We start from the raw sequence: 16,469 nt of genomic DNA on the forward strand, positions 1-16,469 counted from the left end.
GAGTATGATTACAGATGGACGTCCTGCACAGCCGAACATTGGGAAATAGCATACGGGATGTTGGGGGCACGCTCTCCAAAGTTGCAGATGATACGAAGATCTGTTAGAATTGTAGACCATAATTGACTCCTTCAGGCGGATCTTAATGTGTTTGGAGATTGGGCTCATGATTGGCAAATGATGTTTAATTTGGATAAGTGCAGTATTATGCATGTGGGCAGGGCGAATGCTCAACATTCATACACTCGTCGGGGGAAAGCATAAAGAAGGTGGAGAAAGAGATCTGGGTGTTCTGGTGCATAGATCTCTAAAAGTACATGAGCAACGCCGTGAAGCGATAGCTAGAGCAAATAGGATGTAGGGGTGCATTCATAGGACAATTGATTATAAGACTTTGGTCAGGCCTCACTCGGAATACTGTGCCCAGTTTTGGTCTCCTCACATGATGGGTGATATAAAGGCTTTGGAAAAGGTGCAGAGGAAGGCCACTAGAATAATTCCCAGTATAAAGCATCTTTGTTATCAAGATGGGCTTAAAGAGTTTGGACTCTACACTTTAGAAAAGCGTAGACTTAGGGTTGATCTGATTGAGGTTTATAAGACGATGAAGGGAATAGATTGTGTTCCAGTTTAAAGTTTGTTCCAATTAAACAGGTTAGTCAGGGCCAATGTGCCCCGTAAGCTGCATGCACGGTATCGACAATGGAAAAACCAGTGAGCGATCCGCGCGGGACCTTGCAGATGACTGCACAGCTTAGTGGTAATATTGGTCAGGACCAGGGGTCAAAATTTTAAGTTGTGTAAGGCCAGAGATCTATGTTCGATGTCAGGAGATGGTTCTTTTCCCAGAGAATAGCGGACCTCTGGAACAGGCTGCCGTCTCGTGCGGTGGATTACTTCAAGTGAAAGCTGGACCTGTTTCTGGTTGGGGCGGACATCATCTCTTACAAAAGGTGGGTACTTCAGGGCCAGAGTGATCTCCTGGACTAGTTTCAATCGCCTAGATAGGTCGGAGAGGAATTTCCCAGATTCCCCCTTTCCTCCCCCCCTCCCCCCAAATTGGCTTTGGTTTTTATCTTTTTTTGCCTCTCCCAGGAGATCACATGGCGTCACAATAGTGTGGGACAGGCTGGATGGACCAGAGGGTCTTTACCCGTCCGTCATTGTTCGTATGTTTGTCTCTGAGGAGAAAGAACCACTTACAATATGAGCTACAAGGGGGGGCAGGAAGGGAAGTTGAATGTCAGCAGTTTAGTGGGAATAGGGTCAAGAGAGCAGGAGGTAGGTCTCGGACAAAATGAGCTCGGAGAGCGCATGAGGGTAGATAGGAGAGAAACCAGAAAAAGATGCAAACATTGGACTAGGGCGGGGGGGGGGCAGAAACATTGGTGGGGAGGTTTGGCTTCGTGGGCAAGGGGAAGGGAGGGAATCCACACAGGCAGTTGAACGGATGGCCTCAATATTAGTGATAAAGAAGTCCATGTGTTCCTTGCATTTGTGAAGGTGAGCGTGGAAGGGGCAGAGGAAAGGGGTTTCAGGAAAAGAAAGGAAGACTTGCATTTATATAACGCCTTTCACAACCTTTTGACGTCCCAAAGCACTTCACAGCTTGAAGTGTAGTCACTGTTGTAATGTAGGAAACGCGGCAGCCAATTGCGCACAGCAAGCTCCCACCAACAGCAAGGTGATAATGACCAGATAATCTGTTTTTGTTATGTTGATTGAGGGATAAATATTGGCCAGGGCACCAGGGATAACTCCCCTGCTCTTCTTCGAAATAGTCCACCTGAGAGAGCAGACGGGGCCTTGGTTTAACGTCTCATCCGAAAGACAGCACCTCCGACAGTGCAGCACTCCCTCAGCACTGCACTGGAGTGTCAGCCTAGATTTTTGTGCTCAAGTCTCATGGAGTGGGACTTGAACCCACAACTTTCTGACACAGAGGCGAGAGTGCTGCCCACTGAGTCACGGCTGACACGGAGACGGGTGATGGTGGAGAAAAGAAGCCTGGGGTTATTTTTGCATTCCAGGATGATTCTGGAGCAGTGAGCATGGCACATTGGTGCTGGATGTGGTCCAGCCAGACCTGGCGATGAATGACTAAACCATATACGTTCAAGTCTGTGTCCCTTGGATTTAAGGAAGTGAAGATGAGGGCCGTACCACGGGGAACAATGGCATCAAAGCCAGAGGTGAGGGTGTGATTGAGCAGATTGATAGCAGAATCCAGAGCAATGTGGGAACCAGCAGAATCAGATCAGAGTTAGCTCAGTGTAGAATAAAAATTTCCCAGCAGAGGGGCAGAAAAATGAGAAAGGAGCAGCAGGCCAGATCCTAGAATCAAGTCAACCCAGCAGAGAATACAGTCTCTATAGAAAACAGTGGTGATAGTTGAGGTCCAGAAGTAGTGGACAAATGGACTAGGGTGCAGGAGAAAGTGGATTTCTGTCCAGCACCCACACAGCAGCAAATTAAAGGAATGATGTCTTTGAATCCCTCGGTCTCTCTGTTTCGCCATACCCTTCAGTGTCTTTCCATTGAGTGTATACTCCATTCCTTATTTTTCCTCCCTAAATGCAATACCTCACATTGCTCCACATTAAATTGCCTCTTCGACTTGTCTGTCCCATTCCATAATTTGTCCGATTCCTCCTGAAGTCTTTTGCAGACTTCCTCACCGTTTACCAAGCCCCTTTGCATCGTCAGCAAATTTTGATATTGTGCTGCCAATGCCCAAGTCCACATCATCGATATAAATATCAAGAACTAAATTAGACCTAGTACTGATCCCCGGGGTATGCCACTTTCAACACTTGTCCAATCAGAGGAATCCAGAGTTCCATTTCGTTGCAAATATTTTCATATGCAAGGCATATGCTGTATATCTCCAGTGTATAGAACATTAGATGTATGACAAAACCAGATCTATAGTGTAAATGATTGGTACCAGTTTTATGATGGCATGATTATTTTTTATAATTTACCTTACCTTCTTGGACAAATGACTATTTTGTTCCATTAGAATCACAGTTTTATACTCCCAATTGGGGCAGTTGAAATAGACGCTTAATAAGACATCCCACAAAGTTATCAGTTGCTATATGTTTTTTTTTGTAGATGATTGTGTTTAGTTGTGCTTATCGCTTTTGCATTATGTGAATATGCTTTTCATTTTTCTTTGTAGTCAAGTGAATCTAAGTAACTTCCCTGCCTTTTGGTTGCTTCCGTTACCATGGATACTAGTCTAAGACATGAAAATTGCTGTATCCACTTTCTAACATGCGTTATAATATTTATAAGCTGCATGGAATACAGAACTATCTCTGGACAGTGTGTGTATAAGATTATAACATCTGTTGTAGAGATATGTCTATTACAATATACTTCCCTAGGGTATCTTTATGTCTGGTTTGAATTAAACACTTTGCTTTGTGTTTTCTAAATAAAAACTACAAATAGTGTTGCAAGTTTTATTTCAAAAGGAATTGCTGTATAATGTACTAATATAAAATTGTATTTAGTGTGGTACATTGTCCAATAATGAATTTAGACTAAACAGACCTATGTAGCATAGTTATATTATTGTGTTTACAGGGTGTCTTTTGTGATTCACCAATTCTGTCTTGCAGCTATGTGCCTTAGTTGCTGATTGAGAGATTGATTTCATGATAAAAGTCATAGTGCATTCATATTTTATGATGCAGCGTATGTGGTACAGGTGGTCGGTGTCAAAATGAAGACAATAGTTTGGGAAACTGAGCTGTTAAATCTAGTATCCTAGTGATGGCTTTTAATATGTTTGCATATACACAGGCCAATATAGATGCATAAAATCTGTTACATTTTTAATTACCCATGCTCTTCTACCATCAGGATTGATTAATCACTTGAATAGCTTATCCCAATTCTTGGTGAGGCAGCTGCTTTTAATTTGAAAAGAGATTTGCATTCTGTTCCAAAGGAAGAGCATTCCCTAGGGCAATTACATCGCAGTGCTGATTTGCTGCAGTGGAGACTGCAGCGTTTACATATTGCCCTCCCCCTTTCCCTGTTCTGCTTACAACACCAGTCTCTTGCCAGTACGCACTTCACCCCATAAATGCATTGGAATGCCTAACTGAAAAACCTGGTGGCAGAAATATCTGAGATTTTTGATGTCCCAAGATGCAGACCACTGCAGATTCAGCGAAGATGGAATGCCTGTGGAGTTGCTGGAAGAACCAGGGTACTCAATTGTTTTGCATGTTTTGAAAGGACTGGATCAGGGAGGGTTGTGTCTGTACTAAGATGCATCTTAATGTGCTTTGTTCGCCTGTGGGCCTTTCACTTGCTTCTCATTGCAGCAAAGCAGTGGTTTGTTGTGCAGTGTGCTGTTGTGGGTAGGTGTGGCGCAGATTATATGTTTTTTAAAGATATATATATATATTTTGTTGAAAGAAAGCACGAATAACATTTTTATTGCTTTGTGTATATGACTGTGCACAACCCTCACAGTCAGGGAGATTTGTTTGGAATTTGATCATCTGCGCTTATTAGTTGTGTATAGATATTGTAGCAAAATAAATAACATTAGGATTTTACTAGAATGAATGCATATTATATGTGTCATTCATTGTCATTCTCATTTTGAGCAGCATTTAACAGTTTAGCTGCAGAGCATCATTTTACAATGGGACACACCCATGGTGAAAACAGCATTTTTCTCAATACAGACCATCTGCTATAAAGGAACAAGATTACACTTTCATCCTTTGTTTTATTGTTCAAAATTAACAACAGATTTATATGTTCTGTTTTTGTTGCCTCACGTAGACATCTAACGAGATATACGTTGAGGATTCTACTTGAAGCAAAGTAATAATGTCCATACTCTAATCATGATAGATACTGTGCCATAGCTCTTAGTAAAATCATTTATACAGAGACGAGTGCAAGCATCCTTTTGTACATCTGTTTCAAAAGCATCTAGATCAGCACTGGGTGTGGCCATCTTCCTCCGATACAGTGCACAGAGGGCTTTTTCAGCCATTTTTTTTTCTTTCAGCATCACTCTGAATTCTGTCTAGACATTTTTAGCAGCTGAGGTGGCCAATAATTAAGAAGTCTATGCCCCAAAAAACCAATTTCTTTCTATTGCCAGTATAACTGGGATAATGCTGTTTGCTCACCGTGTCCTATTAGGAGAAATTTGATTGACGATTTGTCTTTTATGTTCCAAAGCCTTCGAGCATATTCCATACCTAATCACCTGACATGATCACACTTTTTCCAAAACAGGATAAATCTGCAAAGTACCCCTCCCATCTAGATACAGTCCAGAAATTCAAAATATAGCTAAAATTCTTTCCTTCATGAAAGGAAAACAGCATATTAATCCTCAAGTGTTGCAACCTCACAATGTGTTATTCACATGAATCACGCTGTTCCGAAGCAGATTGTTTCAACAAACCCGTTCATAAACAGATTGTGTCCTTCTTTAGTAAATATATAAAAAGTTGTCTGGCACTTAATTGTGAATGCTATTATTGTTCTAATGCACACAATACAGTGATTCTATTAAATTCTGTGATTGTTGCTCTATATGCAATAAACTCTCCTCATTTTGTCCTCAATTAAATGTTATTTATAAACCATCCTGGAAATGTAAAGGAAGTTTTGTGTGAAAAATGTAAAATAATCAAATCCAAATAAATCTTCAGATTTTAACATAGCTTTTTCTACCTATTTGAACATGTTTGCAGATTAATTGGGGAAAAGCAGTCAGGCAAATAAATTAAGACGTATATTTATTTTGAAAATCTGCACACAATCTGTACTGCCAGGTATACTGTGGGGGAAAAAAATATCTGTTGAACGAGGGTGTGTTGCAAGGCTTTAACAGAATGGGGGCGTATTGGTGATGTCATAAACCATAAAAGCAAAGCTTAAACCATTCATATAAATCCTCAACATCCTGAGGTAGTGTTGCTGACTGCTCGAGCTATTTTGTTGAATGTTTAGGTGAGAACTTTGGTATATTTTGGGGAGCCATTGGCAGAAAGTTGTTTCTTTGCCAACTGCAGCTCTTTTGTCTATCTGAAGTTAAGCCCATGATTTTATTCGCATTTTTAACTAGGAGTGTCTACTATCTCAACTAGTAAATACCACTGGTTTAAAGAGGATGTAAGGACATCTAGGCCTGCAGTAGTAGAGTGTGGTACCTTGAGAAATAAACTTTAATATTTACATCCAATTGCTAGCAGAAATGCACACATGAGCTTTGTGGGAAGGAGGGCACTGCTTCACCCATGTCCAGAATGAAGAACATGTGGAATTAAAAATAAGTGTTGTGGAACAAAGGAGCTGACATTGTATTTCTTTACTTTTTCATTTCTCATTTATAAAGATAAAACCTTATAATAACACCAAACATACTTGTACATACAAGTTAGGATTACAGTACAATATTTAATTGAAAAACATTGGCCTGTATAGAAGAGCTTAAAATTCAAGTTCCTCCTACTGACTGATATATAGTGGTTACATTATTGAGTACTTTGGGGGGGGGGGTGCTCTGCTGTAATTCTAATTCATAAATTTTAACTAAGTAAGTGCCATTATGAACTTTTCAGTTGCTGGGAAGGAACTGCATATTAAATTAATTTCATTTTGGGTCTAATAAACTTCTGTAGAAACTTTTAATAAAATGGCAATGCACGGGAAACTATTGTAGGAGTGGTGCTTTGAGTATATTATGGTAATATGGTAGTAGATGTAATTTGACAAGGGCTGGCTCTTCTCATTAGTCAGGCGAAGGCTGTATTCATCGTTTCACAACCTAGCAGGAAGTAGAAAGCCTGACTCTTTGTTTAGCGCTCCATTCAGCTGTATGAATTCACAATGGCAACATTTGGTTAGTATATGCTTGGTTCACTTGTTTAGAAAAGAAAATGAAATATTAATTTATTTGTACAGATTCTATATTTGGCAATGTTAAAGTGCAGTGGAGAATGCGCATGTATTTAGTTAAGTGCAGGGTAATATAAGTGGGCGTTGATGGTTGCTGTCTTGGGTGCTGGAATCATCTTGGAACTTGTTCAAGAAAACAATTCCTTATAATGTGTATAAAGCAGATGCTGAAATTGTATCTTGATGGGCAGGAGAACTTTTTAAAAAGTTTGATTTAGATTAGAACTCATTTACAGTGAGGGAACATATTGATTTAATAATATGATGAAGAGCTTCATGTATTGACCTTGGGTGAAGAAATACAATACCCTAGGGTTGTAATTTGATGCAAAGAAGACAGCTGAACCAGGGTTTAACATGCAAGAAGCCTATTACATCTTCAAATGTGACTGGTTCACGTTTCTAATTTTAGAACATGGATCAGTAAGATGGGCCAGGATTCCTTCCAAGATTCTGCTTTGTCCACTGATCTCTAAAGAAGGGTTGTGATTTAGATTTCGGGCAGATTCTAAACCCTGTAGGCTGGGTCCCAGGATTAACACAGTTTTAGTCTTTTTATTTTTTTGCCTAAGTCTTTCAAAATTACTTCTCTTGCTTTCTTTAGGTTTTTAGTGCTTTGAACCCATCCTCCGACAAAGTGTACAGAGAGGTTATTAGCAGCCGGATATGGCACTTTTAAGATGATCAGTAGGAGCTGCGTGAGAGTGAAGCAGATAAACTTGCCTTCTGACTTGCCTTTCCTCCCTCCTTGTGAAGAATTGGCTCAGTGTCTCCCACTGACCACAAACTGAGTTCTAGAACTTGTTCTATGAGAAATTGTAGGTACGAGCTATCATTCCACTGTTTCTTGACATTGTGCCACCAATGTTGCCATCACAACTTTATAATGGCTTCGGTCTTGTTTTTCCCCACTCCCCCCAGCCCCCACCAAAACTGTCTTCTTTCTCTTCACTTGGTTGCGTGGCTTTTATTATTATTTACTTTGGAGAGGTTGAGTTGGAAGCCCTGAGAGGAGGTGAGCTGTAACATGTTGGTAACATGTCGTTCTTAAAAACCCTTATTCTCCCCACTCGCACTCCCAATTTATTTTAAAGCTGAAATGCCCACTGACAATTTATTTTTGGCGTAGAAGTAGGAACTAAAGGAGCCTTTCCTGGAACTCCCTACCAACAGCATCTTTGCTGCACGGACTGCAGTGGTTCAAGAAGAAGGCCCACCACCACCTTCTCAAGGGAACTTTCAGGCAAAAGTTGCCGGTCTTGCTGGCGACACCCACATCCCGAGAATGAATTAAACAAATGAAGTCTTCATAGCACCATTCATAATGAAGATGTTCAGGTTTTGCAGAGAAGGTTTATTTATCAAATGGGCAGCTTGTGTGTTTGTATTGCTAACTTCCAACTGATTTACAGCCAGTTGCACACCCAGAACATCAGCACAGACAGTGGTGTCCATACCTAAACTACGTTGTACTAAAACTAGCCTCTTGTGAAAACTTAAAAGGGCTGATTATAATTTCCAACAGGAAAGAAACAAGAAGGAACGGCAATCCCACACAGCAGCCTTTGCCAGAAGCCTGGTTGATTGAATGCCACCGGTCAGCTGGTCGCCCGTTTCAGGCGGAAGCAGTGGGAGTGGGGGGCAGGCGGGAAACAAACACCAGTTGGCTTCTAGCACCAAAAGAAGGGTGCCGGCAGCAAGGCAAGCCCATAGGTGGGGTGGGGTGGGGTGGGAAGGGTATTGCGAGGGTCTTGGTGTGAGCCCAGGGTATCAGAGGTCCAGAATTTAGATGCGGGACCCGAAGGAGCACACCTCCTCCTCCTGGCCTCACTAAAGTAAGTTTAGTTTTTTATAAAATTACTTTAGAGGCACTCTTGGGCTTCCAAACAGCTTTACGTAGAGAAAGGCCGGTACAGGGGCAGGTCAAAATACCTTTGGAGTCCTATATACATCATGGGATTCTGATTTGCATTTATTAATTAGCTACTTGCCTCAGCCTGCCGACGGAAGCAACAGTGTTTAAATGGGGAATCGGCGGGGACCGAGCGGGAAGTAGAGCCACTCCATTTTAACTGCTCCCTGCTCTTCCCCATCAATCGGGCAGACTTAAAATTCCCCATAACATTTTCACCTAACCCACTCTGCGGGAAAGTGGCGGGATCCGATCGGCCTCCCATTTTCCACCCCGCCCGATTTACTTTCCATTACAGTCGATAGAAAGTAAACTCGGACGGAATATAAAACGGGCGGCCAGTCCGATCCCGTCCGTTTCCCACTGGGTGGATTAGGTTAAAATTAAACCCTAACAATGACCTGCTCACCAAGCAATTTTTTTAATGTTTCCTGTAAGTCTGAGGTACTGTAGCTTTTCTCCTTAATTTTTTCAAATTAGATTCTTCCATGTGACAATAGGAACTCTACTGGTTTGAGTAGTGAAGTACCTGAATCCATGGTGTCCGGTGAATCTACCAGTTTTTGCTGATTAGTCAGAAATGATATAGGGGGAATATTTCCACTCTTTGCTGTTTGTACTAAAATGATCAACATTATTTATACATGTTTACAGTTTCACTACTGATCATTCTTATATAATTGTTGAAAGTTTACATGTTGTATCTGTGTTGTGTTACTTCAATATCCTTTTAAAGAAACATTTCCCTGCTCCCCTCCTCCCACCCTGTCTTGAGCATAGGTTGAGTGAAGTGCACTTGAAATGGTGGACGTGACAGGTTCAGGTCATTGGTATGGGCCCCACATACCCCTTTGACTGGGCATGCATCCAAAATGGGGGGTGGAAAATGGACCACTGCTGCTGACCTGAGAGAAAGTGGACTGCTGTTCCACGCCTAAGAGATCTGCAGCGGCTTTAATGGGCACCAGCATAAGGGGCCTCATGTCTACTGTCCAAAACCAGCAGCCAGAAGGCCCGCAGGTCGAGTGATCCTGCTGAAAAGGAAGCAGTTACCAATTTGGAGGTGCCAGCAGCCTCTTCTCACATCCTGCAGTCGGTGGAGTCTGAATGCAACCCCCATGGCTCACTTTCAGAGTGTGCTGCAACCTTTGTGCTGCAACCTTTGGGCCGCCACCACAGACACAGGAAAATGACATGGGGGCGTTCTGAGAACATGCTCTGGGAATACCCTTCAAGTGTGACTGCAGCGCAGAGGGGGATTGGACCCAGCGTAATGGGTTTCTACCCTTTTCCCTATGCTTTGCACCTGGACAATAGGTATACCCTGGGCACAAAGCCAAGTTAAATCAGTCTCATTTTGTGGCTGTTTATTGCTTAGATGACACAATGTATTAAATCATTTATACAATAGCAAAATACTATGGATGCTGGAAATCTGATTAAATCATTAAATGCATTGAATCATTTGTTGGTTAAAGGATTAACATTTTTTTTTAATGCCAGTCATTACCTTACCTTACCATTACCATGCTATTGTACAGCACTGAACTGAAAGTAAATTGATTTTCTGGGATGCCTCCTGCATGGAATAGAAATTTCATATTCAGGGAGGGAAAAATTTTCACCTTGTTTTTTTTCTAATAGAGCATCTGCAAAATTATTCCATGATTAACCTGGATATTAACTTTTGTAGTTAGTGTTTAGTACAGAAACCTGGTGCACAAAAATATTCCTGAATTTTTTTGAGATCTATGATTTGAGGGAATATTTTTCACGAATGCACAAGTGGTACAATAAAGATTGGAAGTAGGGAGATAAACTGTCAAAAGTGTCAAGGAGCTGAAGTAGACGTAAAAGCTTCAGTCATTCAGTGTCATAGAATGGTTACCGCACAGAAGGAGGCCATTCGGCCCGTCGAGCCCGTGCCGGCAGTAGCCGCGGGATCAGCACTGTGGAGTTTGGAAAGTCCTCCTGGTGGAGTAGCCTGAAATGAGCAGCTGTTCGTAGAAGTGCCGCTTTGCTCAACTGCACTGCTGTAGCTGCACAGAGAGCTGTTCCTGAACCCCTGGAAAGGTCATTTGCCGCACTCCATATCACCCTAAATCTAAAACAGTTGAACTGCTCCAAAAGCACCATAACCGGGTTGCTAATTTCGGTCTGCAGTTTGCTGTTTTGGTTTCCCCGAAGGGTAATCACAGGGTACCTGACGAGAATGTAGCAGCATTGTACCCTTGTAATTTGGAGTATTGAGTGTGCCCAACATTGCTGGGCTCTCACTCCACCACAGGAAGTGAGAAGGGGAAAGACCTCTGTCTGCGGGCTGTTGGCCACATCCAAAAACCCAGGGATGGGGTCATTTTTAATATTCGGAGTGAATATTGACACCACTGTCAGCCAATGAGTTGGAGGCGAGGCAAGGACTTGGGGGGGGTCTCCGATCTCGTGAGCGAAACTATAGCAAACGAGTCTCCCGAGTACCGCAGGATTATTTCTCCATCAACATGCAGTTAGGGCAGGGTAGTTACAAATTGATTATTTCTCCAGCAAAATGCAATGAGTGGAGGATGGCTACATAATACCAATTATGTGCATAAAATCAATCCCATTTATTTACAGCAATGCAGTCTCCAGGGTGATTGACGGGGGAATTACCCAATCATTTCCATTCTGGCCGGGACTTGTGGTGTCACCTATATGCAGCCTTTAATATTGGGCATGAGGGCACGTGCCTATAGAGGTGCAGTAAAGGCATCTTCTTGTGCTGGCAGAAAATCAGAGTCGCATCCTACCATTCCGATGGGGGGAGACCCTTAACGGGTCAAAGCTCTCAGGAAAAAAAAATGTTGCTTGCCAACAGAGAATTGGAGGCTCTGCAGTCTGAAGGTGTTGGATCCCTCTGGGATTGATTACCTCTACAGCTTTACGTCTTCAGGGTATTTACAATGGAAGACTCGGCTGCATTTAGCCAGTGTGTCATCCGCTGGGTCAACATATGGCATTCTGGGTGGTATGTCCCCCCAGACATACCCCTAAACTGCTACTGGGACAGGTGATAGATGTGACCACCCCTACCACTGGATTGGGATTTTGGGTGCAGTTTACATAGGGCAGAATTCCAGCTCGCCCTGTGGGCGGAATGCCTGATTTCAGCTGAACTCAGGAAATTTGGGCCCTAAAATATCTTTAGTAAACGTTTTTCCTTTGGCTAGTAATGAGCTTTAAATAACCATTGCTATATATAGTGTAAATATCAACTTTTTAAAAAAAAAGACAAATCTGCAATTCAGCAGGTTTAAAAAAAACTTCTCAAAATGATCTGGTAAGTTGCTAAATGTAGAAACCAGCAGTGCGTCCTCCTGTATTACAGTGCTCACTAGATTGAATGTAGTGCAGGTTTATAGAAGTGATGCAAAACCCCTCATAAATGACACCTCGCAGGTCGAACAGAACATTGTAGATGAGATTTATCTGCGTTTTTTCTCCTAAAAAAAAATGAGAGCTGTCTCTCTTTCTGTCTGGCACCCAACTCGTAAACAAGTTCAGCAGCCATTTTGTAAAAAGACTTCTTTGCTGTGTGCCATTGTTACTGTTGAAAGGTTCTCTAACATGGGAGGGTATTGATATTATGGTCCTATAGGCATTTGTGAAGCTCTTAGTTTAAATTCATGGAGTTTTCTGTCTTTTGTGGCAAGCAGCTTTTATTTCCAAGAGCCTGGTTTAACACATTTTGCTCTCTGATGCACAGGATTATTTGAGCACCGTGTATCATATCTGCTGCACTAAGATCTGACTGTTGTAAGGAAGGAACATTTGGTGAATTAAAAATTCCCTTTTGCACATTTCGTACAGCACTTCTGATTATTTGACTGTCCTACAGGTTAGTAGATTCCACAGACAACAGATGGCTGAATGCATACTTACAATGGATAATTAAGCAGTAGAACACATTTTAATTTGGTTTCATTAGATGAGCTCTCAGCATCCAGATGAGCAATACAATTAGAAAGTAATGGTTAAATATATGTTCGTTTGTTCAGATCTGATTTCAACAAAATTTAAATAAAATACCTTATCAACACTTTTAATGTAGAACTTGTTTTTAACCGTCCTTCTTGACCTGTCTGCAGCCTTTGACATGGTTGACCACTCCATCCTTCTCCAATGCCTTTCCACCATCCAGCTGGGTGGGACTGCACTCGCCTGGTTCCATTCTTAACTATCTAATCGTAGCCAGAGAATCACCTGCTACGGCTTTTCTTCCCGCTCTCGCATCGTTACTTCTAGTGTCCCCCAACGATCTATCCTTGGCCCCCTCCTATTTCTCATTTACATGTTGCCCCTTGGTGACATCATCTGAAAACACAGCGTCAGTTTCCACATGTACACTGACATCACCCAGTTCTACCTCACTACCCCTTCTCTTGACCCCTCCATGGTCTCTAAATTGTCAGACTGCTTGTCCGACATCCAGTTCAGGATGAGCAGAAAAGTTCTCCAATTAAATATTGGGAAGACCGAAGCCATTGTTTTCGGTCCCTGCCACAAACTCCATTCCCTAGCCATTGACTCTATCCCTCTCCCTAACATCTGTCTGAGGCTGAACCACACACTTCGCAACCTTGGTGTCATATTTGACCCTGAAATGAGCATCCGACCACATCCACAGCATAACTAAGACTGCCTATTTCCACCTCCGTAACATCGCCCGTCTCCGCCCTTGCCTCAACTCATCCGCTGCTGAAACCCTCATCTATGCCTTTGTTACCTCTGGACTTGACTATTCTAATGCACTCCTGACTGGCCTCCCACATTCCACCCTCCATAAACTTGAGGTGATCCAAAACTCGGCTGCCTGTGTTGTAACTCGCACCAAGTCCCATTCACCCATCGCCCCTGTGCTCGCTGACCTACATTGGCTCCCTGTTAAGCAAAGCCTCGATTTCAAAATTCTCATCCTTGTTTTCAAATCCCTCCATGGCCTCGCCCCTCCCTTTCTCTGTAATCTCCTTCAGCCCCACAGCCCCCCCGAGATATCTGCGCTCCTCTAATTCTGCCCTCTTGAGCATCCCTGATTTATAATCGCTCAACCATTGGTGGCCATGCCTTCTGTTGCCTAGGCCCTAGGCTCTGGAATTCCCTGCCTAAACCTCTCCGCCTCGCTACCTCTCTTTCCTCCTTTAAGATGCTCCTTAAAACCTACCTCTTTGACCAAACTTTTGGTCACCTGGCCTAATTTCTCCTTATGTGGCTCGGTGTCAAATTTTTGTCTTTTAATACTCCTGTGAAGTGCCCTGGGACATTTTACTACGTTAAAGGCGCTATATAAATACAAGTTGTTGTTGTTGTTGTAGCTTGTTTAAAATTGAGGCGAGGCACCAGCTAGAGTGCACTTGTCTCTACTCTGTTGTATTTGTATAGCAATTAGTCCAAGCTTTTAGCAAACGCCTCCTTGTTTGATTGGGGAGGGAATGGTAACAGGGGGAACAAACACTAGTGATTCTTTGCAGACATGTTATGAAAAGGAGGCTTAAAAATGCATAAGGGCGGTTACAGTGTCTAACTAGGAAAATCTATTGTTCAGATCAGACATGCGTTACTGCAGTTCTATTATTCTTTGCCTGAAATGAAATATGTTGGCATCATCATAACTTTAAAGGAGATCCAGTAAACTGATGCATTTTTTCTGTATGTATATATTTTGCTTTATTCCCTACATGTCCTCAATTCTAAATTAATTACTTTTAAGCTAAATTCATTAGCTTTCCCAATGCCATGCATCGTTTCCTTCCGGAGAGGGCAGGAAGGCAACTTCCTCCTGGACATCTGCCAATGCCATTCATTCCACTGGCTGCTGAGAGGTGCAAAAAATGGCCTGAACCGGCTTCTGTTTGGAGAAAATGTATACTCTCGTGCAGCATGTCTGTAAACATAGGAGCAGGAGTAGGCCATTCGACCCTTCGAGCCTGCTCCACCATTCAATATGATCATGGCTGATCCTCTATCTCAATACCATATTCCCGCTCTCTCCCCATACCCCTGATGCCTTTTTTGTCTAGAAATCTATCTATCTCCTCCTTAAATATATTCAGTGACTTGGCCTCCACAGCCTTCTGTGGTAGAGAATTCCACAGGTTCACCATCCTCTGAGTGAAGCAATTTCTCCTCATCTTAGTCCTAAATGTCCTACCCTGTATCCTGAGACTGTGACCCCTCATTCTAGATCCCCCAGCCAGGGGAAACATCCTCCCTGCATCCAGCCTGTCTAGCCCTGTCAGAATTTTATACATTTCAATGAGATCCCCTCTCGTGAATACAGGCCTAGTTGACCCAGTCTCTCCTCATACGACAGTCCTGCCATCCCAGGAATCAGTCTGGTGAACCTTCGCTGCACTCCCTCTATGGCAAGTATATCCTTTCTTGGGTAAGGAGACCAAAACTGCACACAGTACTCCAGGTGTGGTCTCACCAAGGCCCTGTATAACTCTAGTAAGACATCCTTGCTCCTGTACTCACATCCTCTTGCAATGAAGGCCAACATACCATTTGCCTTCCTAACTGCCTGCTGCACCTGCATGTTTGCTTTCACTGACTGGTGTACAAGAACACCCAGGTCCCTTTGTACATCAACATTTCCCAATCTATCACCACTTAAATAATACTGTACCTTTCTGTTTTTCCTACCGAAGTGGATAACTTCACATTTATCCACATTATACTGCATCTGCCATGTATTTGCCCACTCACTCAACTTGTCTAAATCGCCTTGAAGCCTCTGCATCCTCCTCACAACTCACAATTCCACCTAGTTTCGTGTCGTCAGCAAACTTGGAAATATTACATTTGGTTCCCTCATCCAAATCATTGATATATATTGTGAATAGCTGGGGCCCAAGCAATGGCAGGGACAATATTAGAAACTTGCAGTGTAAATGTTGTATGCTTCATTTTGGTTACACTGCCTTAGTTAATGGCACTAATTGGTTATGGGTTCAGGTCCTACTCCAGGACTGAGCACCTACTCTAGGCAGTACTGAGAGAGTGCTGCACTGTAGGAGACATCGTCCTTTGGGTGAGTTGTTAAACCAAGTCCTGTCTGCCTGTTCGACTGGTACAGGTACACATGAAAAATCCCATGGCACTATTCAAAGAAGCGCAGGGAGTTTTCCTGGTGCCCTGGCTGACAGTTTCCTCAACCAGCACCACTAAAACAGATCAACTGCTGCTTTTGAAATCTTACTATGTACAAAATGGTTGCCACTTTTGTCTTTAAAGCAGATGCTGCAGTTCAAAATAATTTATTGTACTCGACATGAGGGTTGTCAGTGCTGGAGAATGGAACACTTGTACCACTCTGCCTCAGCATCAAACACGCAGGTTAAATGCATAGTAAGGCATTACTGGGTTGAGTGTGGCCAAGCTTAATTCACATAAAATGCGCTTAGCTGGCAGGGATAGGAGACTCTCATCCCTTCAACCTGGGTTTCGAAGATCCACAAGTAAAAGGGTACGATGCTGTTAACCACTGTCCCACCCAACACCCTGCCATTCAGCTGGTTATTCAAACTATCCCTTAGCTGATACACTTTAATCATAAATATATGAGATGCTT

General features: G+C 42.6%; 1 protein-coding gene across 6 annotated transcripts in view; it reads left to right on the plus strand.

Annotated features, from left to right (window-relative positions):
• Positions 1-16,469, plus strand: part of rtn1a (reticulon 1a) — a 250,513-nt gene that overhangs the window by 199,321 nt on the left and 34,723 nt on the right. Inside the window, exon 1 of one of the 6 annotated variants that reach the window (XM_086002880.1) lies at positions 4,029-4,225. The exons of 4 other annotated variants lie outside the window; for them this stretch is intronic. In XM_086002880.1, coding sequence (XP_085859006.1) covers positions 4,165-4,225 — 61 coding nt within the window. In that variant the 5' untranslated portion in view covers positions 4,029-4,164. Of the gene's footprint in view, positions 1-4,028; positions 4,226-6,784; positions 6,893-16,469 lie in introns of those variants that run through there. One more of the 6 variants, XM_086002881.1, reaches the window with a different exon arrangement.

Source organism: Somniosus microcephalus, chromosome 12 (genome assembly GCF_052327205.1).
Source record: "Somniosus microcephalus isolate GS21.2 chromosome 12, FLI_Smic_1.0, whole genome shotgun sequence".
Taxonomy (NCBI): Eukaryota; Metazoa; Chordata; class Chondrichthyes; order Squaliformes; family Somniosidae; genus Somniosus; species Somniosus microcephalus.